General features: G+C 50.1%; 1 protein-coding gene and 1 long non-coding RNA gene across 2 annotated transcripts in view; both read left to right on the top strand.

Annotated features, from left to right (window-relative positions):
- The first annotated feature begins 541 nt into the window (after positions 1-541).
- On the top strand, positions 542-10,231 carry LOC146754450 (uncharacterized). The gene is made up of 3 exons (XR_014938921.1): positions 542-827; positions 9,843-9,925; positions 10,115-10,231. It is a non-coding gene; the product is annotated as an uncharacterized LOC146754450 (long non-coding RNA).
- Positions 10,232-11,101: 870 nt separating this feature from the next.
- Positions 11,102-25,360, top strand: part of LOC146754426 (uncharacterized) — a 599,901-nt gene continuing 585,642 nt past the window's right edge. Inside the window, exon 1 of the mRNA XM_085527628.1 lies at positions 11,102-13,110. Within this exon, the coding sequence (XP_085383754.1) occupies positions 11,112-13,110 (1,999 nt within the window). The 5' untranslated portion in view covers positions 11,102-11,111. The remainder of the gene's footprint in view (positions 13,111-25,360) is intronic.

Below are 25,360 nucleotides of genomic sequence, written 5' to 3'. Positions count from 1 at the left end.
TACAAAACCATCTACAGGTAGTAAGAAGCACCCATATCCACCAGAAAACGAACCTCAATATCCTGCTTTCCTAAATGCAATTTCCCATTGCAGTTTGCACACTGCTTTCCTTCCAGTGAGGTCACCCCCAAGTACATTGCCCGGTGCAACTCAAGGGTAGGTATGGCCAGCCATACGGACCACAAACCCACACAGAACCACAAGGTATCGCTGCACAGAAGACTTATTAGGACCCTTAGACAAGGATCTGGGGAAAGTCGTATTCTTACAGCAGCTTCTGGGTAAAGCTCCTACCCACAGCTCGGTTCCATTGCAAGAGTTCTGTTCAACACAGAATGTCCTCTGGTGCTGTACCGGAGATTGCCTCTTGCTGGGACATACTCGTGGGGGAGAGGAGTGAAAGGAACGCCAGGACAGCAAGGGAGGGATGCCTGAGCACAGGGGTGTGCAAATGTCCCCAGCGAAGGAAGCAAAGAGAGCCGGCAGAAAGCGATGCTTCATTAGCGTAACACAAACACCCATCCCTCCCCCCTTCCCCCCTCCCCCGGGTGCAGATGTGCCATGAGAACGAGCTGTGAAACTGCCGAGCGCCTGGCAGCCGGCTCGGGGCGTGCTCGCTGCGGGAATTCCTGCCTTCCTGAGCCTGTGCGGAAGAGGCGAGAGCCTGGCTGGAAGCCATCCGGGCAGCACCGCGGTGGCAGGAGGTGCACCAAGGCCGTCCTGCGGCCAGCTCCGGGCTGAGGGCACTCGGCGTCCTCTGCTCTACGCGACTCCGAGGAGCCCGGCTACCTGCACCAGAGCTGGGAGCAGCCTGCTCCGCACCCAAGGTAGGTGCCCTTCGTGGCTCGTGCAGAGGAGCGCACGCTTCCTGCCCCCTGCCAGCAGCACCGGGAGAGGAGCGGGGAGCGGCCCCGGACGGGGCGGAACCCGCACTGCCGTACCCCAGGCGGGACCCTGGTCCCGGCTCCAGCTCCCGCTCAGCACAGCAGGTTTGCTGGCCCAGACGGGCTGCAACCAGGGCAGCAGTTCATGCAGCCCGGGCTGGGCTCCGAGGGGCACGGGAACGGGCTGGGAGCTGGGACAGTGAGGAAGGGAGCAGAGGAGGTCAGCGTGCTCTACTGCCCGGTTGGATCTCTGTAGCACAGCGCAGCTGGGGCTGCAGTTCTTCCTCTGGGCCACGGGAGACACGAGACGGCCTCGCTCTGCAGCTCTGCACGCGTGGATTGATGGAAGCTTTAAACCCCCCGATGACTCCTTTGGAGTGTCTTAATGTGAAGCCTCCAAGTGTAAATTTGCACTCGCCCTGCTCCTCCTCCCCGGCAGCCCCCAGCTTCTCTTCAGGGACCCTGCGGGCAACACGTGCCTCTGGCGACCCTTGAAATGGCGTTACCTTTTGTTTGCTGAGCGCTTGCCTGATGGCTCAGCTGGGGTTGTGCAAAGCCCTGGCAAGGCTTTTGTTCAGGCTGTCCCGGCAGCTGCAGATGTGTGTGTGTGCCCTGGTGGCGCAGTGGTTAAAGACGCCGCCTTGCAACACTGGGGCCCGGAGTTCGAATCCCCCCTGTGGCGCAAGTGGTAGAAGTGCCGCTCTGCTACACGGAGGCTCGAATCCCGGGGGCTGGACTCGATGATCTCTAAATTTTTTTTTTCCACCCCTTATTCTACATTATTACATCATGGTAAATATATATATACATATATATACACGTATGTAAAATTATGATAGCTAAACAGTAGAATTACATGTAACATAACTAAATGTACAACTATAATAACTAAAATACACTACACATGCAAACATATATACATATAAATACATAAAATTATTGACTGCACTCCCCCAGCATCAAATTCCCTTGTGGCACACATTGAACATCCCCATCCTTCTGCATTACCCACCAAGTGCACCCAGGTCCCTGGGCAAAGACAGTTCCACGGATAGGTTTGCCCTTTCCAGAAGCTGGAAGGACCCAAACAGCTTTTCCCAACATGTTCTTTACATGTACAACAGGGACCTTATCTCCTTCTACAGTGTGTAGGGGGCTAGATTGACTAGGACCATCACGACTGACAGATCCTCTAGTATTCACCAACCAAGTGGCTTCTGCCAGATTCTTCTCCCAGTGCTTAAATGTTCCGCCACCCATTGCTTTCAACATAGTTTTCAACAACCCATTATATCGCTCAATTTTACCAGAAGCTGGTGCATGGTAGGGGATATGATAAATCCACTCAATGCCATGATCTTTGGCCCAAGTATTTATAAGGGAATTTTTAAAATGTGTCCCATTATCAGATTCAATTCTTTCTGGGGTACCATGTCGCCACAGGACTAGTTTCTCAAGACCTAATATGGTGTTTCGAGCAGTAGCATGGGGTACTGCGTATGTTTCAAGCCACCCAGTGGTTGCCTCTACCATGGTGAGTACATAACACTTACCACTGCGAGATCGTGGCAAGGTGATATAATCAACCTGCCACGCCTCCCCATATTTATACTTTTGCCACCGCCCTTCCTCCCAGAGAGGTTTCATCCTTTTGGCTTGTTTAATTATGGCACATGTTTCACAATCATGAATAATCTGCGCAATAGCGTCCATGGTTAAGTCCACCCCTCGGTCTCTGGCCCACTTATATGTCGCGTCTCTTCCTTGATGACCTGAGGTCTCATGAGCCCATCGAGCTAGAAATAATTCACCCTTATTCTGCCAGTCCAAGTCAATTTGAGCCACCTCAATTTTGGCAGCTTTATCTACCTGATGGTTGTTTTGTTGTTCTTCAGTAGCCCGACTTTTGGGCACATGTGCATCCACATGACGCACCTTTACAACCATATTCTTTGTTCGGGCAGCAATGTCCTTCCATAATTCAGCGGCCCAAACAGATTTACCCTTCCGTTGCCAGTTGTTTTGTTCCCACCTCTGTAACCACCCCCATAAGGCATTTGCCACCATCCATGAGTCAGTATAAAGATACAGCATTGGCCACCTCTCCCGTTCAGCAACATCTAAGGCCAGCTGGGCAGCTTTTACCTCTGCAAACTGACTTGATTCTCCCTTACCTTCGGTGGCCTCTGCAACCTGTCGTGTGGGGCACCACACAGCAGCTTTCCATTTGCGATGCTTCCCTACAATGCGACATGATCCGTCTGTGAATAGGGCATATTTCTTTTCATTTTCTGGTAATTCGTTGTATGGTGGGGCCTCTTTAGCACGTGATACCTCTTCTGCTGGTGATGTTCCAAACTTTTTATCTTCAGGCCAGTCCATGATTACCTCTAGGATTCCTGGACGATTGAGGTTTCCCATTCGCGCTCGCTGTGTAATCAGCGTAATCCACTTGCTCCAGGTGACATCGGTAGCATGATGAGTGGAGGGAACCTGTCCTTTGAACATCCAGTTCAGCACTGGCAGTCGAGGTGCCAAAAGGAGCTGTGTTTCAGTCCCGACTACTTCGGAAGCAGCCCGAACCCCCTCATACGCGGCTAAGATCTCCTTCTCAGTTGGAGTGTAGCACTCTTCAGACCCCTTATATGATCGACTCCAGAATCCCAGGGGTCGGCCTCGGGTCTCTCCTGAGGCTCTTTGCCACAAACTCCAAGTGGGGCCTTTCTCTCCAGCAGCAGTATAGAGGATGTTCTTTACATCCTGTCCAGTCCGTACTGGCCCCAGAGCTACAGCTCGGGCTATCTCTTGTTTAATCTGTTCAAAAGCCTGCTGCTGCTCAGGGCCCCATGCAAAATCATTCTTCTTCCGCGTCACCTGATAAAGGGGGCTTACAATGAGGCTGTAGTTTGGAATGTGCATCCTCCAAAAGCCTACTGCTCCCAGGAAAGATTGTGTCTCTTTCTTGCTAGTTGGTGGAGACATGGCAGTGATTTTGTCGATCACATCTGTTGGGATGTGACGACGTCCATCCTGCCACTTTATACCTAAGAACTGAATTTCCTGGGCAGGTCCTTTTACTTTGCTTCGCTTAATAGCAAAGCCAGCTTGTAGAAGAATTTGGATGATCTGCTCTCCTTTTGTGAAAACCTCTTCTGCTGTATCACCCCACACAACAATGTCATCAATGTACTGCAGGTGTTCAGGAGCACCACCTTGTTCCAGTACAGTTTGGACCAACCCATGGCAAATGGTTGGGCTGTGTTTCCACCCCTGGGGCAAACGGTTCCAAGTATACTGAATGCCCCTCCAGGTGAAGGCAAACTGTGGCTTACATTCTGCAGCCAAAGGAATAGAGAAGAAGGCATTGGCAATGTCAATGGTGGCATACCATTTGGCTGCTTTTGACTCCAGCTCGTACTGGAGTTCCAACATGTCCGGCACAGCAGCGCTCAATGGGGGTGTGACCTCATTCAGGCCACGGTAGTCTACTGTCAGCCTCCATTCTCCACTGGCTTTACGCACTGGCCATATGGGACTGTTAAAAGGTGAGTGAGTTTTACTGATCACTCCCTGATTCTCCAACTGGCGAATCAAATCATGAATGGGGAGCAAGGAATCCCTGTTGGTGCGATACTGCCGTCTGTGCACTGTCTTTGTAGCAATCGGTACCTGCTGCTCTTTTACTCGTAGCAGCCCCACAACAGACGGGTCCTCTGACAGGCCAGGCAAAACAGACAGCTGCTTAATGTTGTCCATATCTACAGCAGCTATCCCAAAGGCCCATCGATACCCCTTAGGATCCTTGAAATGCCCCCTTCTGAGGTAATCAATACCCAGTATACATGGAGCCCCTGGGCCAGTCACAATAGGATGTTTTTGCCAGTCTTTGCCAGGGAGGCTTATTTCAGCCTCCAGCACAGTCAATTCTTGAGAGCCCCCAGTCACTCCAGAAATATGGATTGATTCTGTCCCTTCATGACTGGAGGGCATTAGGGTGCACTGTGCACCGGTATCCACCAGCGCCTTATATTCCTGTGGTTCTGATGTGCCAGGCCATCGAATCCACACAGTCCAATAAACTCTATTATCCCTTTCCCTCCCCTGACTGAGGGCAGGGCCCCTCTATTGGTTACCTGTGATGACTGGAGCAACTCCACTGGTGGTTGGTATGTCTAGTAGTTCTTTCACCCGTGCTCGTAGTGCAGAAGTGGGCTGATCATGCCACTTCCTCATGTCTTCTCCACGGTCACGTAGGTAGCGCCACATGGAAACACGCGGTGCAATCGTACTGTTGTTCTTTGCTCGAGCTGGGAAGCGTGTGCGTTTAACAGCTGAGACTTTTGATGATGCAGGTGAGGAGTAGGACTGGAATACTTTGATCAGATCCTTCATTAGACCTGGTGGCCCGTACGAGGATTGACCTTCATCAGTTGTTTCTGATACTATTACGGGATCATCATTACGATTAGTTGATGGAAACAATTTCTTGCACATTTCATCTACTCGGTTTTCTAGCCGTGAGATGGCAGAAACTGCGGCATGCAGTTGAGGGAGCTGCTGATCGGTGGTTTGAAGCATTATAATCAGCTCAACAACTCGGGGCCATCTGTCCACGAACCCTTTAGAACCTGTTACCAATGACTGTGCCATTCTCTCTGGTGCTGTACTTGTGATTTTCTGCCACATGTCAGGATCGGCCCTCACTCTCTCAGGGTCAAGTTCGCTTGGATCAGGGCTGTACAACATTTTCGCCATGGCCAATTCCCTCAGGCGCTGAATACCTTTTTGGACGGTATTCCAACTATCAAATTTAGGCTTCAAAGCATCCTTATAGGGGTACCTTTCTCTCACGGCTTCTAACAGCCGCAACCAGAGAGTGGCAGCTCCATCCGAACATCTGCTAATCCCTCTGTCGATACCTGCATCTTGGGCAATGCTTCCTAGTTGGCGAGCTTCATTACCATCTAGAGACAAGCTGTTGGCCCCGTTGTCCCAGCAGCGAAGCAACCAAGCAAGGATACCTTCATCTTGACGCCGTGTGAACTCCTTTCTTGAGCCTTGGATTTCAGTCAGCTTCAGAGGTCGACAATAGGTGATTTCCTCCTCATCATCAGTCTCTTCTTCATGCCTCTTGGTTTTTGCCTTTGCTTTTTTCGGTACTGCTCCATGCCCGGCACCTGGGTCTTCTGCAGCCCCCCCCTGTGCTTCTCCTTCTTTTCGTTCTAGACGCGTGGACACCCGTTTCCATTTCTTGCCTTCCACAGGGGCAACTGATATTGCTACTGATGCCTCCTGTGACTGATCAGAATTAACTTGGGCTTGAATCTCAGATCGGAAACTCTCTCTCTCCAGAATAGTATGATACAAAGCACGGTATGCATAAGCCAAACCCCACATAAGGTTTACCTCCTTAGATCTCTGACCCAAATACTCACTTAATTTCTTAGGGTCCCTTAGGTGTTCAAGAGTGAAATCCCATGACACTGCGGGTCCCCATGCTTCTAATACTTTTCCTAAACCTTTCCATATTCCCTGCCAGTCATCATTCTCTGGTTCTGGAGGAGACTTCCGCATAGAACGAATGCATAGGAACATATATGCATTCATTAATAGTGATAACATGGATGCAAGTATGAACCCTATCTCAGTTATTGAAAGGCGTGTGGAAATCTGAGAGTACAACCTAAATAAAAAGGGTTTTTTTAGCCTGTACAATGAATTAAACATGGTGGTGTTTGTAAAATTGCCTGTTCCATCTGGGATGCAAGTACTTGTAAGATTCGCAATTCCATCTGGGATGCAAGTGTTTGTAAGATTCACAATTCCATCTGGGATGTAGGTGCCAAAATTCTGACCATACCACATCTCATAAAAGTACCAGGCAGGTGTCTCCATCAGTATCCACCTTATTAGGCTATATACCTGCACAATTCCACAACACCAAATTATGGTGTTAATAGTTGACCAATACTTTAAGAAGATCATAATTGCTTTCAATCCCTTAAACAGAGCAACTGGGATGAAGAGTGGATTCATAGCTGGCAGGCTCTGTAAAAAATCAGAGCTAGCTAGCTTTGCTCTAAGGGAGAAAGAAATCCCTTTGTTTTCTACACAAAAGTTAGATAGCAGTGCTGAGAATGTACAGCAGCCCTTAATGTTGACAATTTGTCTGGTATTTCAAGGTCACGTTCTCAGTGAGCAGCTACGAAAAGATAACACTCCCCTAACGAAGCTCTTTAAGAGTAAAGAGAGAGTTGTTCTAAAAGCTAAAAAGCTCTATGCCCGCATCCTCCACCAAAAAATCTGTCACGGGTTACTTAGATTTACCTATGCCCGTGACAGGGGAAGCCACCCCGTGGGCCCCCCTCCCGGGGCCCGGAAAGGAGGGGGAAAAAGGGAGTGGGATAAAACAGCGACAATCTAAGGAGGAAAAACTTATTTTACTAAATATGATACCGAAATACAAGATAACACAATATAATATAATTGAGGCTAACAAATTGAACGAAACAGAGAGAGAGAGTCCCCGAAAACCGAGAGGCCTACTGTGAACTCTAGGCGACACGGCTGGAACGCTTCCCACTCTCCGAGAAGTTCGAGAGAAGAAGGAGGGCACACCAGCCTGGGAACAAGATTATACAGCGTCCTGGTCCCGTGACTTATCATTAACCCTGTTGTTCTCTGGGATATGTAGTCTTCTTCTGTGGACTGCACATTCAATAGAAGTATCCATACTTTACATGATGTTATGATGTGGAATACTGATACTGATAGCAAAATTACAAAACCATGACAAGCACACAGTTGCGGGCCCTGAGCACGTTCAGCATCTGCAGCAGCTCCGGCACTGGGCTCTGGAACAGACGATGAGAAGCTGGCAGCCTGTGGGCTGACTGCATCGGCTGGTGGTGGCTGTGACCGTCACAGGCTGGTTTGGCTGCAGTGCTGTCAGATACTCTCTCTTCTCAGGAGATGGAAAAATAATCTCCATGTGGTTGGATGTTTTGTTGATTTATTGTTATGTTTAAGTAAGCCATCCTATTTATTTGAGAAGTGTGAACCATCCAGTTGACTCCTCGCCGTTTTGCACTTCCTTACCCGAGGAATGTGAGCCATCACCACTTTTAGGTAACATCAGCAGTAGGTGGTTTTGAGAACTACATCAGTCACCTTTACAGAGTACTTTTCCCAACCCTTTTCTGAGGGCTTGCTTGATTTCAGCAAGCCCAGGGCTACTTCCACTCCTGAGAGGATGTACGGACATCTGCCAGAGGATTTAATCCATTTGCCACCAGGTGTTCCCTCATGGATCTGTGGAGGTGGTGCTCCAGCAGGCTGCTCTGCTGGCAGCTGCCATCTATGCTGAGGCTTGCTGTGATTGTGTGTTGGGGGCTGCATTCACGGTGTTCTTCCATAAACCAGGTGCTTTTCTGCACCTCCTGCTGGATGGTTGGATGGCCATACCATTTTCTAACAGTATTTCTGCATCTCTTTCCTGGGTAGCCGTCCCCTTTAGGCGTGCTTGCAGTCAATCAAAAGATCCCCCAGTTGGCACAGGCTGTCCTTGTTGTATGTCCTCAACTTCCTTCACCACTCAGACCTCCAATGAAACTCCCCTTTCCCATTCCTCCTGTATCACTCATCAGTTTCCTTAACTGCAGCTAGGGCAGGCAATAAGCCGTCATTCTGCTGCCTCTGTTTGCCTTAACTGTGTAGAGGCAGTGCCTTTAATTAGTGCTATGGGTGCAGTTTTGCATCTGTTTGGAGCCAAACCCTACAGGTGGAGGATGTGTGGCCTAAAGGATTGTAGGCGACTCGGGGAGGCCTTCGTTTATTGTGTGAATAAGCATTACCTGCACAACTTGCACCACGTAGTGCAGCAGAAATATTGTGGTATATCAGTCGCTTTTGATTCTGGGAGGACCGGTGCAGTTCTCCTTTGCTTCATATGTCACTTCCAAACCCGACACGATGCTGATAACACCTTTCCCATTTTGCATCCTATTACTGCCCCCAGTGACCTCTGCTTGCCGCTCAACTACAGCAGTTGCCACGAGAACATTCACAGAAGAATTTGGGACGCGCTTCATGTCTCTTGTCATCGGTTTGTTTCCCTTCTTGCCATCCTGCAGACTTTGCCCATTGGTCACAAGTGGATCCAAACACAGCATACACTCCTAAGGGAGAAGCAGGACTATATTTGTTGATATAATAGGGATATGCTGTAGTGATTTAACAGTGACACAACAGGATCGGAGGTGGCTGGATACACTTGGTTATTTACTGCATGGAGGGTAGGGTTACGCACACACCTACAGGAGGCCCTCCCATTGAGTCACGAAGCTCAGAGTAGTTCCCCTTTTTTTCTCATGTCTTCAGTCCACAGAGGTAAGGAGCTAGGATGTGGCTGGATCCTCTCCTAGTCCCAAGCTTGGTCAAGGCTTTGTGTGGAAGGAATCATACGTGCACAGTCCCTCTAAGACAGAACCTTAGAGAATACATGAAAGCTCCAAAGTAACCACGGGTGTCTTACAGAAGATCTGTATTGAGAAGGAGTCTTGATGTCAAACTGCAAGGGATCTCTGTGCAGGTGTGAGCTGCAGAAACAGCCCTGCTCGAGGGCAGGTCCTGTGGTGCAGCCCGCTGCTGTGCAGCAGAGCTGGAGGGGCACTTGGGCTGCTCCCTCTTTTGGGGTAAGATGACTGCCTCCTTGCCGTGCTTTGTCTTAAGTCCCCTCTCAGTCTCAGCTGTTGAACTAAGTGTCAGCTACCAGTTGTTTCAGCCTCCCAGTCTGAGACAGCTTTGTGACGGTTCATCTCTTTGAGCCAGACTGTTTCCTGTGCTGCAGCTCATTGTCTTTCTCTGCAAGGCTGGGCAGTGCCCTGCAGAAGGGCTGAGCTGGGACTGGGACTGCTGCATTCCCTCACAGCTCCCCTGCCATTTCTCTTCTCTCTGCAGGCTCCAGTTCAACTTCTGCCTTCCAGCCGTGATCATCCCAGCCTGCAGGAGAGCAGCAAATGGCTGCAGCACATCCAGTTGAGGTAGGGGTTGGGGAAGCAGGCAGGAGAGGCCAAGGGGCCAGGGATGTGAATGCAGGGGTAGAGGGAGGTGCCCTCAGCCAGCGTGTGTGTGCTGGGGACAGAAAAGCAGCTGGGGTGTGAGGTTCTGTCCTGTGCGAGCTGCTTGCCTGGGCCTCGGCTGTTCCCAGCAAGGAGCCTCTTTGTTTGCAGGAGCCCGTGAGCTTTGAGGAGGTGGCCGTGTATTTCAGCAGGGAGGAGTGGGCGCTGCTGGACCCTGTGCAACGAGAGCTCTACCGGGACGTGATGTTGGAGACATACCAGTGTGTGGCCTCGTTGGGTGAGAGCTTGTCTGCCTTTCCTCCTCGTTAGGGCACCTTTGGCTGTGCAGAATGAGCCTCTGCAAGCCGGGCCTTGAATAAACACCATGCAGCTACATATTGACTTACACCACAGTGCCAGCAAGAAAGCAGATACTGAAAAGCGTGAGTTTCAGAAGGGATTAGTATGCACGGCACTCTGATCAAAGCCACAGAGTCAGTGCTGGCAAGCAGGCATCAGCCAGGAGGGAGAAAACCAGCCCTTGTGTTGTGTGTTACTTGGTGCCACCAGCTCCAGCTCACAGATGAATCCCTGGTTAGTGCTATGGAATTGAGGATTTTCCATGCAATTGCCATCAACATTTTGATGCCTTGACCACTGGTAGACTGTAAGAAAACAAATAAGCTGTTGTAAAGTTAATTTGAAAGAAAAAATATCCCTTCACAATGTTCAGAGATGTCAAAACATTCTTTGCTCCGAGGGAAGCTGTAGGCACAGTGTCATTTAGACCTAAATGGTGGTTTCTCTATGGGGAGGGGCACAGAGTGGAACTGTTGAACAGGCACTGTGCCAGCATGAGGGAAATGCTCTCTTGTTCCCTGTTTCTCTCCCTGAAGCTCCATTTCCAGGCCCCAAGCCCGTGGTGATCTCCCTGCTTGAAAGAGGGGAAGACCCCTGGATCCCAGATGTGCATAGCCCTGAGGCCATGCCAGGAGACCTCAGCCCAGGTGAGGTGGTGGAGGGAAGGGGAATGTTGGGGCTGTAAGAGCCTTCTCTGCCTGTGTTTTATTTTGGGCACCGTGTGCTATTGCTGCATTTCCTCTGTCATCCAGCAGCTGATGGGATCAGAAATACAAAGGAGGTTCCGCAGAGAAATTGTGTAGCGGAAATGCAGCAGAATTGCATCTCTGTGGAAGAAATCAGAAGGGATGTCCAGGAAGTCCTGCAGCAAGGTCAGGGTGAGCACATCAAGAAGCCCCTGGGAAAGCATCTGGGAATGACACTGAGGAACCCAGTGGACTTCAACATAGGTCCAAAGCAGCCTGAGGAAACCAGGAGCAAGGATGTGTGCCAGATGAAAAAGCAGAATCCATGCACTGAGTGTGAGAAAAGCTTTAAACTGGATTCCAGCATCACTAGCCACCAGTGCACGCACTCAGCAAAGAGGCATTATGAGTTCTGTGATTCTGCAGAGAGCATGAAATGGAGACTCCACCCCACTGGCCAGCAGTGCATGTACACAGGAGAGAGAGCCTTTGAGTGCTCTGACTGTGGAAAGACTTTTACGGACAGTGGGAGCCTCACTTCCCACCAGTGTATCCACAGAAGAGAGAGACTGTACAAGTGCCTTGAGTGTGGGAAGAGCTTGAAAGGTAGTTCTAAACTCAAAATACACCAACGTGTCCACACAGGAGAGCAACCATGTAAGTGCCCTGAGTGTGGGAAGAGCTTTAAGGATAGTTCTACACTCAAAATACACCAACGTGTCCACACAGGAGAGCGACCGTATAAGTGCCTTGAGTGTGGGAAGAGCTTCAGAAACAGTTCCAGCCTCACCATCCACCATCGCATCCACACAGGAGAGAGACCATTTAAGTGCACTGATTGTGGGAAGAGCTTCAAAAACAGTTCCAGCCTCACCATCCACCATCGCATCCACACAGGAGAGAGACCATTTATGTGCACTGATTGTGGGAAGAGCTTCAAAAACAGTTCCAGCCTCACCGTCCACCATCATATTCACACAGGAGAGAGACCCTGCAAGTGCTCTGAGTGTGGGAAGAACTTCAGTAGCAGCTCTGAACTGAAGGTGCACCAGCGTGTCCACACAGGAGAGAGACCATATAAGTGCTCTGAGTGTGAGAAGAGCTTCATAAGCAGTTCTAATTTGAAGCTCCACCAGCGCATCCATACAGGAGAGAAACCCTATAAGTGTCCTGAGTGTGGGAAGAGCTTCAAAAGCAGCTCTGAACTGAAGCTCCACCAGCGTCTCCACACAGGAGAGAGACCATATAAGTGCTCTGAGTGTGAGAAGACCTTCACAAGCAGTTCTGATTTGAAGCTCCACCAGCGCATCCACACAGGAGAGAGACCATATAAGTGCTCTGAGTGTGGGAAGAGCTTCATAAGCAGTTTTAATTTGAAGCGCCACCAGAGCATCCACACAGGAGAGAGACCCTGCAAGTGCTCTGAGTGTGGGAAGAGCTTCAGAAGCAGCTCTAAACTGAAGGTGCACCAGCGTGTCCACACAGGAGAGAGACCATATAAGTGCTCTGAGTGTGAGAAGAGCTTCATAAGCAGTTCTAATTTGAAGCTCCACCAGCGCATCCATACAGGAGAGAAACCCTATAAGTGTCCTGAGTGTGGGAAGAGCTTCAGAAGCAGCTCTGAACTGAAGGTGCACCAGCGTGTCCACACAGGAGAGAAACCCTATAAGTGTCCTGAGTGTGGGAAGAGCTTCAAAGGGAGTTCTGAATTGAAGCTCCACCAGCGCATCCACACAGGAGAGAAACCCTATAAGTGTCCTGAGTGTGGGAAGAGCTTCAGAAGCAGCTCTAAACTGAAGGTGCACCAGCGTGTCCACACAGGAGAGAGACCATATAAGTGCTCTGAGTGTGGGAAGAGCTTCATAAGCAGTTCTGATTTGAAGCTCCACCAGCGCATCCACACAGGAGAGAAACCCTGCAAGTGCTCTGAGTGTGGGAAGAGCTTCAGAAGCAGCTCTGCACTGAAGATGCACCAGCGTGTCCACACAGGAGAGAAACTCTATAAGTGTCCTGAGTGTGGGAAGAGCTTCAAAAGGCGTTCTGAATTGAAGATGCACCAGTGCATGCACACAGGAGAGCGACCCTATAAGTGTCCTGAGTGTGGGAAGAGCTTTAAAAGGCGTTCTGAGCTGACGCTGCATCAGAGCATCCACAAGAAAAAGAGACCCTGTGAGTGTCCTGAGTGTGGTAAGAGCTTCAAAGGGAGTTCTGAATTGAAGCTGCACCAGCATATGCACACAGGAGAGAGACCATAGCTTCTGTTGGACATTTTAGAACATTTTGGCCAGGCCTGCATGCAGGGAGTTGCCTGGGAACTTGTCTTTTCTCTCCCTCAGAGAATCCCATCTGCTGTGTTACCAGAATGTCTGCACCAGTGAGATGAAATGGCAGGAAGCCTTGAGTGTGAGAAGGGCTTTGTGCCGAGCAGAGAGCTCCTCACACTCCCAGAAGAACTTCATGCAAAGCTCAGTCCTCATTAAACATTGCAGTCCACAGGACAGGTAGCTACTAGGAGTGCATCTCCTGCAGGAAGAGTTTCTCTCAGGGCTGGTGCCTCATTTCTCATGGGAAAACCACCAGCAGGAGAGACCCTCAGGATGCTGGAGAGCCCAGGGATGAGGGAGACCAATGCTTCTCCCCATGCAGGAACAGTTTGCAAAGGAGACGGCATCACCGACACCCTCTGCAGAAGGGACTTAACCCAGGAGCTTCAGATGGCCTTTCCTTGCTGCCCAAAGCACTTCTCTCACCATGCCCGCTTTCCACTTCTACTCTTCCACCAGCTGCTTTTTGATTCTGTTTCCTAGTGGAGAAGTGGTTGTGTAGGGATCTGCTGTGTGTCTGTGTGCATGTGTTGCTCTCAGTCATTTCTGAGCGCACTCATGCATCCCAGAGAAGGGTCAGCAGAGCAGTAACGTGGCTCTTGGAGGTTTTCTGAGAATCTTCTGTAGTGGAAAGAGAAGGGGGTGAATAAAGTAGCTGAGTTGTTCTGGAGCTTTCTTCACTGTAGTCTTGTTTTTGCTCTTAAAATAAATGTCAGCATGTGGAATGAGGAGAGGGAAAGCTGCAAGCAGGGTTTGGTTTTGGTGCCCTCTCCAGCCCACTGCTTGCTTCTGGACAAGGCATTTCCTTTCTTAATAGGGGAGATGCTCCAATCCCTTCACCATCTTTGTGTCCCTCCACTGGGCTCTTTCCAAGAGATCCCTGTCTTTTTTGTACTGGGGAGCCCAGAACTGGACACAATATTCCAGATGAGGCCTCACCAGGGCAGAGTAGAGGGGGAGGATCACCTCCTTCGACCTGCTGGACACGCTCTTTTTAATACACCCCAGGATGCCATTGGCCTTCTTGGCTACAAGGACACACTGCTGGCTCATGGCCAATCTGTTGTCCACCAGGACGCCCATGTCCCTCTCAGCAGAGCTCCACTCCAGCAGGTCTTCCCCCAGCCTGTACTGGTGCATGCAATTATTTCTACCCAGGTGCAAGACTCTACACTTGCTTTTGCTAAACCTCATCTGGTTTCTTACTGCCCAGCTCTCCAGCCTGTCCAGGTCTCGCTGAATGGCAGCACAGCCTTCAGGCGTGTCAGCCAATCCTCCCAACTTCGTGTCATCAGCAAACTTGCTGAGGGTGGTCACTATCCCCTCATCAAGGTCGCTGATGATGTTTAACAAGACCAGACCCAGTACAGACCCCAGGGGGACGCTGCTAGTTACACGCCTCCAGCCAGACACCACACCGGCAATGACAACCCTCTGCACTCTGCCAGTCAGCCAATTCTCAACCCACTTCACTGTCCACTCATCTATCCCATACTTCCTCAGCTTTATAAGGATGTCATGGGGGACAGTATCAAAAGCCTTACTGAAATCAAGGTAGACTACATCTACCACTCTCCCCCTGTCCACCCAGCTAGTGACATCTTCATAAAAGGCCACCAGGTTGGTCGAGCACAACCTCCCCTTGGTGAACCCATGCTGATACCCTCCCCCCCCCAGCTACAGCAGCTCAAGTTACCACCTATCAGCCCAGCTGTACTACATGCAAGTCTAAAGCCTTTGCAAAAAAACAGCAAATATGCAAAGTCAGTGCCAGAAGTAGCATCTGCCACAGAGCAACCTCAATATCAGCACATTGGAGAAAACAATACAGGATCAAAGCTGAGCCCACACATTGTAGCCACAGAATGTAGGCCACCCCAACCCACAGAATGGTACAGCAGTAAAAGTCTCCAGTGTCATGTTCGTTTTTATATTTACCTGTTGGAGTATAAGCCCATTTTAAACCCTTGAGGTAATATAACACATGTTGATACTATCATAGCAGCACAACTACAAACAGAAACTATCTGTAAGCAAATGAAAATAAAACAATCACATAGGGGGTCTCTGAGCAGGAGGTCTGAATGGTACCTGATTCTGCTGCTTATTGAAGAGGGACCTCACCCATCATAGGGGTAACGGAACCAATACAAACACAGAATCACAGAATGTCAGGGATTGGAAGGGACCTCAAAAGATCATTTAGTCTAATCCCCCTGCAGGAGCAGGAACACCTGGACCAGGTCACACAGGAGTGTCTGGGCAGGGTTTGAATGTCTCCAGAGAAGGAGAACCCACAACCTCTCTGGGCAGCCTGTTCCAGTGTTCTGTTACCCTTACTGTGATGTTTTTCTCCTGTGTTCCAGCTTGTACCCACTGCCCCTTGTGCTATCATTGGACGTCACCGAGAAGAGCCTGGCTCATCCTCCTGACACTCACCCTTTACATATTTATAAATACTAATGAGGTTACCCCTCAGTCTCTCCTTCCCTGTGCAATGGTGGCAAAGAAGGCCAATGGCATCCTGGCTTGTATCAGGAATGGTGTGGTGAGCAGGACTAGGGAAGTCATCCTGCCCCTGTACTCAGCATTGGTGAGGCCTCATCTCAAGTACTGTGTTCAGTTATGGGCACCTCAGTACAGGAAAGACATGGAGGTGCTGGTGCAGATCCAGAGAAGGGCAATGAGGCTCATGAAGGGCTTAGAAAATCAACCCTATGAGGAGAGACTGAGGGAGCTGGGGCTGTTTAGTCTGAGGAAAAGGAGGCTGAGGGGAGACCTTATCGCTCTCTTCCAGTATCTGAAGGGTGCTTACAGTGAGAGTGGGGCTGGTCTCTTCTCACTGGTGAGAAGTGACAGGACAAGGGGAAACGGCCTCAAGTTGCACCAAGGTAAGTTTAGGTTGGATGTTAGGAAACACTTGTTTACAGAAAAGGTAGTTAGGTACTGGAATAGGCTCCTCAGGGAGACGGTTGAGTTGCAGTCCCTGGATGTGTTTAAGAGCCATTTGGATGTGGTGCTCAGGGATATGAGTTAGCAGAGGGTTGTTAGAGTTAGGGTGCTGGTTAGGCTGTGGTTGGACTTGATGATCTTCAAGGTCTTTTTCAACCTGGGTGATTCTATGATTCTATGATTCTCCAACCTAAAGAGACCCAGCTCCCTCAGATCTGTAGTCCCCCAGGTTCTCCTTATGACCCTTCTTGTATATGGGAATTTCTTCACTAGCAGATTTAATCAGCAAGATCAGAGGAGATCGATTTCCACACACCCTAGATAACCCTTGGAAGGTAAGCAAAACTGCCTTACAGATGGGCAGGACTGGACTCTTGCCTGTATGGGCCATCAGTTTCTCAAGCAGCCATACCACCTGCATGGACAGCAAGAACAACAGGATGCCCTGGGATGGTGAGTAACTAGCCACTGTTCTGGGAACTCAGCAAGGGAGTAGCTTTCAGTTGATAACAACAAGCCGTTAAGATACACAAGGATGGTATGTAATTGGGAACCAATGATGAGCTCCACTTTTGCAATATGTATGAGCTAATTATCCGTATTATAAAGGTAAACGCAGCCAAGGAATAAAGGAGATTAGCTGATCATATGTCAATGACAGGTGTGATCGTCTGCTTTTCTCCTGCCGTTCTGCAACATCGTTGTTGTTTAGTGTCACTGGGTTCGTTAAACTGCCGTTCGTTCTCAGATCGTTGTTTTTTTTTTCATTTTTTCCCTCCTAGACCCATTCACAATCTCCCTTCCCATCCCCTCTCGGCTGCGCCGCACCGCGCTGTTAGAGAGGGGAGGTTCTTTGTTCCTTCTCTCCCCAGGTTTGTTCCCGCTGTCACCGAGTGAGCTCTAGAGAGAACTCCGTGACACAAACTCATTGCAAAGTCTAAGCTAGAAGAAGCGTCATCTCAGTGTATCCCAGAAAAAGAACAGCGTTGAGATTTTAATTGGTTTTGGTTTTTTGTTTTATTGGGGGTGGGTTGTTTTTTGTTGTTTTTTTAGGGTTTTTTTGGGTTTTTTTTGTCTTTTTTTTGTTTTTTTTTGGGGGGGGGGGGGGGGGGCGGGGTGGAGGGGGGCGAGGGGAAGGGAGAGGGAGGGGACAGTTGTTTGGTTGTTTTTAATATACAATAAAGCTATGCAGTTCCGCTGTCAGTCGCCTCAGAGAGTTCCCGAAGGAGCTCAACCACATTCTGCTCAACATCGAGTTGTTCCATTGAGTGGAACAATGGTAGTCTTGCAGATGGAGCAATGCAGGAATTCTGACAGGATCTCCAGGTGTATCCAGTTCATCAACTGAAAGCTCCGCAACCAAATTGGAAGGGACCAGTCCTCTTGTGCCATCTGTCAGCTCTCCCTGAAACCAGCCATTCTCACCCACATCTCCAAAGACATTACGTTTTGTCCGGCAGTCAGAGGAAGCTCGTTTTCTGGGTCCTCATTAGGACCCTCAACAAGAATGTAGCTGTGTCGAGCTAAGAATCTTCAAACTGCTGGTGATACCTGTCCTGGAGAATGCAGGATGAAGGACAAAAGCTCTGCTCTCACATTCAGGGCCATCCTCTGACAGAAGGCAGCACTCAGGACTGTTCCCAAGGATCTCTTTCATGGCTTTCAGTTCAAGCTCCTGGTCTTCCAGATGACCTTGAAGACTTCGGGCCTCTTCAATGGCAGAATGGAACGGACTGGAGCTATTACGGAGATTCTTGTTTGACTGGGTCAGAGTCTGTCTCGTTGCCTTCCCCAGCTCCATCTGCTGCTTCTGCTGCTCTCTTTTCCCTCTTGCGCGCTCTGTGAGAATGAGTTTCAGAAAGCACTACTCAGTGACAGGAAATAAGGGGAAACTTGAAAGACTTTGCAACCTAAGTCCTGGCAGTGTACTGCCAGCGGCTGATTTGGCCGTCCAGGATCCTGGCACCACAAATGCTTCATTGCCAAATGCAGCAATAAGGTGTTCTGGGGAAAGGCCAACTCACAGGTAGTCTTTGAGCACCCATATCACAACACCAACGGCCAGCACCAGCGCAGGCAGCAGCATCGCTGAGACCGTCACCGGAATGCGGCGCTTCCGCACAGATGTGTGAGCAGCAGCCTCTGTGCTTTTGCCTGTGTTCATCCCTGGAAGAAATGAGACAATGTCCCACGTTACCTTCAGCTGCGCTACAGATAATCTCTCAGTGTGCTTCATGGACCCAAGAGGTCATTTTGTCAGTGGGTGCCTCCGTCTCTGGTGCCGAAGCACCGGAGGACAAGAAGGATTGCTTCCACCTCTCGTTGGGTACGGAGAGGCTGCACAGGCACTACCCGTGTCCTCCTCTGGGCTGAGAGCTGGGGCTGTACTCTGGGGTCTGGGCTTAGTCCGTGGGGAGAGCTACAGAGCAGAATCCCTCACGCTTTTCCCGGCATGCGTGTCCTGAGCTCCCCCTGTGGGACGCCCCCCAGGCTGAAGGTCAGGCTTCAGCCAGCACAGGGCACAGCCAGAGCCAGCCCAGGGGAGAAACACTCCTGCTTCTTTTACATGTGCTCTATGCTCACACGCTCAGGTCTGGCTGCTGACCTGGTGTGCAAGAGCTGGCAGCAAGAGCCTGCAGGCACGCAGTGACTCTGGTTCGTGACACCGTATGACCATAGGAGAGAAATTACCTGGCATGCCGGTTGGTGCTGCCTGCATTCCTCTGTCCGGGACGGGCAGTGTGGGATATCCACCTTCCTGCAGCGCATCCGGGACTGGCAGTGTGGGATATCCACCTTCCTGGAGTGCATCCGGGACCAGCAGTGTGGGATATCCACCTTCCTGCAGCGCATCCGGGACCGGCAGTGTGGGATATCCACCTTCCTGGAGTGCATCCCTCTCACTTTGTTGGTCCGTTCCTTTAGAAAGAAAGCAGGGCAGTAGGATTGGGATGTCACGTGCCCTCATCAAAAACTGAGCTTCTCCAATCCCGAGCTCAGGTAAAGTCCAGGCCCCCCCCCAAGTACACTGTGAGCCCCTCTGTTACCCAAGGGCATTTGGGCCCTCCCAGCTATTGGACAATGCTGACTCCCTCACACCTCTTGAGAAATCAGCTCCTGTGCAAGGCCCTCACATACTGTGCTGTCACCAGCCCTTCACAGCCAGGTAGCTGCAGGCTGAAATCCAAGCTCTAACACACAGTCCAAGCCTTCAGAATTAGCATCTCCACCTCATTTCCAGCATTAGCAAAGGCAGCCAACCCTGCTCGGGATGCTCCTCCTGCCTTGAACTTGCTCAGCTGCACGGAGGGCTTTGGATGAACAGAAGAACAGCACTTGCCACTTTGCCACTTGCTGCCATCTGGGTGCCAATGACTGCACAAAGCAGCTCTGACAAGTAATGGTTGTGCTGGTGGAGCAGCTGCCTCTGGGTCTTGGCTGGATGCAGACCATCTGGCAGCAGACCAGCTCTGGTGCTTGACAGCACCTGCAAGGTGATACATGGAACACGGCTGCAGCACGGCTCTGACCCATCCCTTCCTGCTGTGCAGGCTACAGCCTGCCCACACCTGTATATCACACCTCAGCTTCCCAGGTCCCACAGTGAACAGACTGAAGTATACCCACCACGCTCTGCCTTCTCCATTTCCTTCAGCAGTTGCTTCAGGAGATGGGATGAGCCCTGAGAGTATTTTCCTCGATTGAATTCATCCTCTTCTCTTTCCGGACCTTAACAGAATGTATGAAGTTAAATATCATGTGCATGAAGATCTGAAGATCAGCGGCGAGTCAGCCAAGTCAGTGAAGACAGAGTACTCACTGCTGGGATTCCAGCTGGGCTCCAGCACAGGAGGAAACCAATGACCGGGCAAGGCCCACACTGGGGGCACTTCTGCAACCAAAGACCCATGAAAAGTTTTAGTCACACACTACAGCATCAACTGAGTAGCAGAGCGTACAGGGGACAGGTCCTGCAGACACAAGTGTGATCAGACACAGGTGAGGAGAGCTTCCGGCACATGTGGGGGCCTCCTTTTCCCTGAGTGACCTGTAGGGTCTGGCGGTGGTTGGGGAATGCCACAGCCCAAATACAAAGGTCTGGGCTCCCTCAGCTGCAGAGGGGCAGCGGTAACCTTCCCACTGAAATGTTGCAGCTCTCCAAGAGAAAAAATACTCATGGCTCATCTGTGCAAACCCTTCCGGGCACAAACAGGCTTGGAAGACCTGGAGAGGATCTCCAGTAAAATTGCACCCAGGTAAACCATGAGAGCATGAACGTTTCAGCCTCCAAGGAAACAGACACTCACAACTTACCCCTGGGTTGTCCCCCAGGCACAGGCATGAAGTCCGGATCCAAAGGAGCATCCGGAAAGGGAGCACGAAGCTCATCATCTAGAATCAAGAACAGATGAGAGAAGTTCCCACTATATGCACTATATGGTGTGATCTCCTTCTCCCTCAGTAACTGGATGTGGGGCATGGGAGAATAACTCAGGTCATGATTTCCAAAGTTGCAGGGTGGACGGGATGACCCGTAGGCTGGCACCTGGCAGCGTATGCAGTGCTCTCTCCGGGCCACGTGCCACATCTCTCACAGATTACGTGGAAGAAGATGCAGCCCCCCAGGGCTTTCTTACTGGGAGGCCTCTGATGGACAGCAAGGTCACACTGAGGCACTGGAGGAAAGCACACCTGTCTCTTCCCCTGGGCTGTGGACTGGGGCTCTGGCTTGGAAACTGGGGAGTGCCATGAGCCTGAAGCAGAAATGCTCATGCACGCCCAGCACGCCTCTTCTGAACTTTCCCCGGGCATCTCCCAGGACGAAGGCTGTGCTGCAGCCAGCAATTAGCAGAGCTACAGTTTGGCATGGCTGGAGCCAGCCCTGGGGAGCAGCGCAGCCACGGGCTCTTGCCCGGCTCCTGCAGTGCTGCCCATCACCCCCTACCCAGCAACACCCCCATGGAAGGCAGGCCCCAGGCAAGTGTATTACAGGGCCGTGGGGGCACAGCCTGACTTCTTGCTCCCAGTGCTGCTCAGTTTGGGTCCCATCTCTACCCACTCACCTGCTCCCCGTGCTCGCCACGGAGCAGCACAGCTCTCCTGGAAACACATGGCCACCAATAGGAGGAAGAGGACAAGGCGGGCAGGGTCCATGGCCGCCCCCACACTTGCACCACGCTTCCAACACCACCGCTGCAGCCACAGTGAGTGTCGCACTGAGCCAAGCCTGCGGCCAGGCCTTGTGAGCTCATGACGCAGCTCAGCACAGTCATAGGATGGGGCATTGTGACCTCACATCTCTGTGATTCCGGGTGGTGGCTCCCCGCAGGCTGCTGCTCTTGTGATGCACTGCACCAGGGCTGTGTGGGGCTGGTGCTTACATCATAGAAATGCAGAATCATAGAATGGCTTGGCTTGCAAGGGACAGTGAAGAACTCAGAACCCCAGCCCCACTGCCTCGGGCAGAGATGCCACCCACAGAGTCTTGCTGCCCAGAGCTCCATCCAGCCTGGCCTTGAACACCTCCAGGGATGGAGCATCCACAACTTTGCTTGGCAAACTTTTGCAGAGCTTCAACAACCCCAAGAAGGCATTATTTATTTCCAGCCTGGTGCAACACCTCAGGCCACAGAGGTAGTGACGCAATATGCACAGGTTATCCACGCGTGTGAAACGTGCTGCAATTAAGCAAGCCAAGCGGATAAATCCTCTCCAGTGTGGAGGATGATGGCTGAAATACAAACACAGAGAAGCTGACCTTCCCACAGACCCGCCAAGTCAAGTGTCACGTGCTTACATTTTTGTTGATAGATCTGCAGTTTCATCTTTTTTTGATGGCTAAGGAAATCCCCTTTCCTGCACCAAGTGTATTTCCCACGTGTAACGTGCTTCCAAGTCTGATTTTAGTAGCAGATATTGAAGGCTTGCTAGTTGGCACCTCCCATCCCCAAAGTCCCAGTGAACTCACCCACTGCTGACAACTGGATGCTTGGTGGCAAGAGAACCATCACCTATAGGATCCCACCTGGGTCTCCAGAAACTGTTGCACCTTTGGATACATGGCGATAAATACTGTGTCCATACAACACCCTCATTGAATCAGAGCCTGCCACCTTCCCTACAACCAGGCAAAGGGCGCAAAGGAAGCTGAACTGCTGAACCAGGCACCAATGGGGCTTACATGTTTGCATCAAAAGACAAAATACCAAGCAGAGAGCATGGGAATCAGATGTTGTTTCTGAAGCAGAATTAAGATTAAAAAAATCGATTTCACAGTCTGACATCAACCCTCCTCCACCCCTCCCATTCTCCCCCCCAGAGCACCCCTCCCTTCCTTCCCTCTTTGTTTAAAGGAAACAAGGGGCCTGGGAGAGCAGGAAGGATGCAGATAAGGAGTGAGACCTCACGGAAGACATCAGGCAAGGAGGAGAATAGATGTTGTAAATACCAGAAGAGGAGTTGCATCCCCCTGATAAGAACAAGAGGGGGTCTGCATGCTAAACAACTATTGAATATGTATCAGAATTCTGAGAAATCATTGACTATGTATGAGATGTACCTATATCTGTGTCACGATTTTACAAGTCCATGTGCAAGTCTGGTGGAGCTATCCCCCTTGCACCCAGCGCTGGAATAAACATACCTGCTTTATAACCCATCTATGTGTTATAGAGTTTGATTCCGCAAGTCACTTACATCCCATATTTTCCCTAACAGCCACACTGGGTTATCTGGATTTGTTACATTTATCCATAGTTGCTGGCAGATGTTTCTCTCTCTCTCTCTGTCTTTAATCCCCACACAGCCCATCTTCCCAACTGTGGGTTTCGGTTAGGAGGTATGCACCCATAGGGTCCATGCCCTGCTTGTAGATATTTATCCTGCCCAGCCCCAGGTGCCCAATCTGAGGCAATAGTTTCACATCCCTAATAGGCACAGTAATATGAGCCTGGGTGGTTACAGTATCCCCTCCCTGGGTTTGAGCTTAGGCAAAAATAGTAACCCTTTTGGTTTAGACTGGGCTGTATAGGTACCAGGTCACACAGGGATGTAAGGAAGCTTGGTGTGGGTGGCGTTGTGCTGCTATACAAAATGTGATCACTGTGAGAATCCCCAAGTACCAATGGATACCCCTAAGGCCCATCTTTCCCCACAGTTCACTCCTCTGCCTCACTCGTCAACTGGGTTGCAACCAGCTACGAGGGGTTTTTTTAGTTCTTCTCAGCAGCAGTAGTGTTCTTCAGGGGAAGCCTTTACCTGGAATACCCATTGGGCTTGTCGCAGTGTGAGTTTCAAGTCGTCACCCCCGGGAGCTACCTCCCACTTCTCGTCACCGATGGGTCCTTTAACACGGCTGGCATGAGTCCATCCTCTCTCTGCGGTTCGAATAGCTGTTTCTGCAGTAAATAAAACAACATAGGGACCTTCCCCTTGTGGTGTTAGTGTAGCTTCTTTCCAAGTTTTTATTAGGACCCCATCCCCTGCCTGTATCCTATGGATTGCTATCTCCAATGGGGACTGCTGTGCAATCAGATCCTTCTTGTAGTTCCTTGCACCCATTCATTAATTGTATAAGATTTTAATTGATCATCTTGTAAATGGGGGTGACCAAGAGGTATTTCAAGATTATAGGGCATACCATAATCTTCCCTCTTTGTTTAACAAAGACTTTGAATAAAATCATCATATCAATACTACAATTGCTGGCCTGGGATTATTATCGCCTCTTTGGGGTTCCTGGACAGGAGAGGTGCACCCAATTGATTTCAGCGGTCCTGCCTGGGTGGTGAGGTGACTTCTTGGGATGGCTGATAGGAAACTGTTACATAAAGGATGGGCTCTATGAAAGCTAAGGCACAGGTGTTGACTCCTGCAGTCCCGGTAATTTCGTGCACAGACAGAGGCAAGGGAATTTAATTCTTGCCTTGGGGGGTCTCTTGAGTCTCAGGTGAGTCTTGGGACTCAGGTGAGTCTGGGAGCGCGCTGTTGCTGTATGGTACCCTGTGCACTTGATGAAGTGCCAGCAGCACACCCCTAATAATCCGAGAATCAGAGCGAGGTACTCCAGAGGGAATGGGCCCTAAATCCAAGAATCGTGTGAGCTGAGTAGTTCGCAGCATCATTCTGGAGATAAGGGGAATAGGAGCTGCCAAGTACAAGGGAAAAGCATCCCCAGAATTGTGCCTGAAGATAAGCCCCTTGGGGAGAAGCTTCAGAATTGGAAAAATAATCCCAAAACTGGGGATAACGAAAAAGATATTTAAATACTGTATACAAAAAGCCTAGAGAGCCACTATAGGGAAAATCATTATTTTGACCAAAATAGGGGTCTGACAAAGATTGGGCTTGTCAGACTTTGAATTTATATGTAAACAGTAATACTCCTTTCTCTGAAAAAGAATTGGCTTATGACATTGAATGGGTGCAAGAAGTAACAGTTCCTCACAAGGAGTCAAAGTTCAAAAGAAAAAAAAAGCAGAAAGATCATAAATGGGATCCCTTAGATACATTCCCTCTCCCCCCCCTCAACCCCCACAATTTCTAGATCAATGCAAGCAGCAGCAACCCCTCCAGAGAAGGGGACTGGCTGAGCTGCTGATCCCATGCAGGGCCCTAGAGGGAGGATGCACTCTCAATTACTGAGGGAACTGGAACAGCATAAACAGGACCTGGAGAGTTCTCCTTTCTCTAATACTAATCTTGCAAATACTTCACATTATCCTCTTAGGGAAGTCTCCTTAGGTCAAAGGAAAATAGGGAATGCTAAGCTGCCATTTTTACTAGCAGAGAAGTCAGGAGATTCAAGGAGGAAATTGATTCCTTAACTGGGGATCCCGTAAGAATAGCAGAGCAATTAAATCAATTACTAGGACCTAATTTCTAATCATGGACAGAAATTATGCTTATCATGTGTAGAGAGTGTTTTTTTACAGTTAGTTAGCTGAGAAGGGTCGTAAACACGGTGCAGTTAATCTAACAGTCATGCCACCTGCAAGGGCAGTGAGAATAACAAGATGCCCTGGGATGGTGAGAAACTAGCCATGGTTCTGGGAACTCAGCAAGGGAGTAGCTTTCAGTTGATAACAACAAGCTGT

Source organism: Coturnix japonica, chromosome W (assembly GCF_054131305.1).
Source record: "Coturnix japonica strain WE chromosome W, WE-NBRP24, whole genome shotgun sequence".
NCBI classification, from domain to species: domain Eukaryota; kingdom Metazoa; phylum Chordata; class Aves; order Galliformes; family Phasianidae; genus Coturnix; species Coturnix japonica.
Note: the sequence above shows the minus strand (reverse complement) of the source record. Positions and strands in the feature narration are given on the sequence as shown.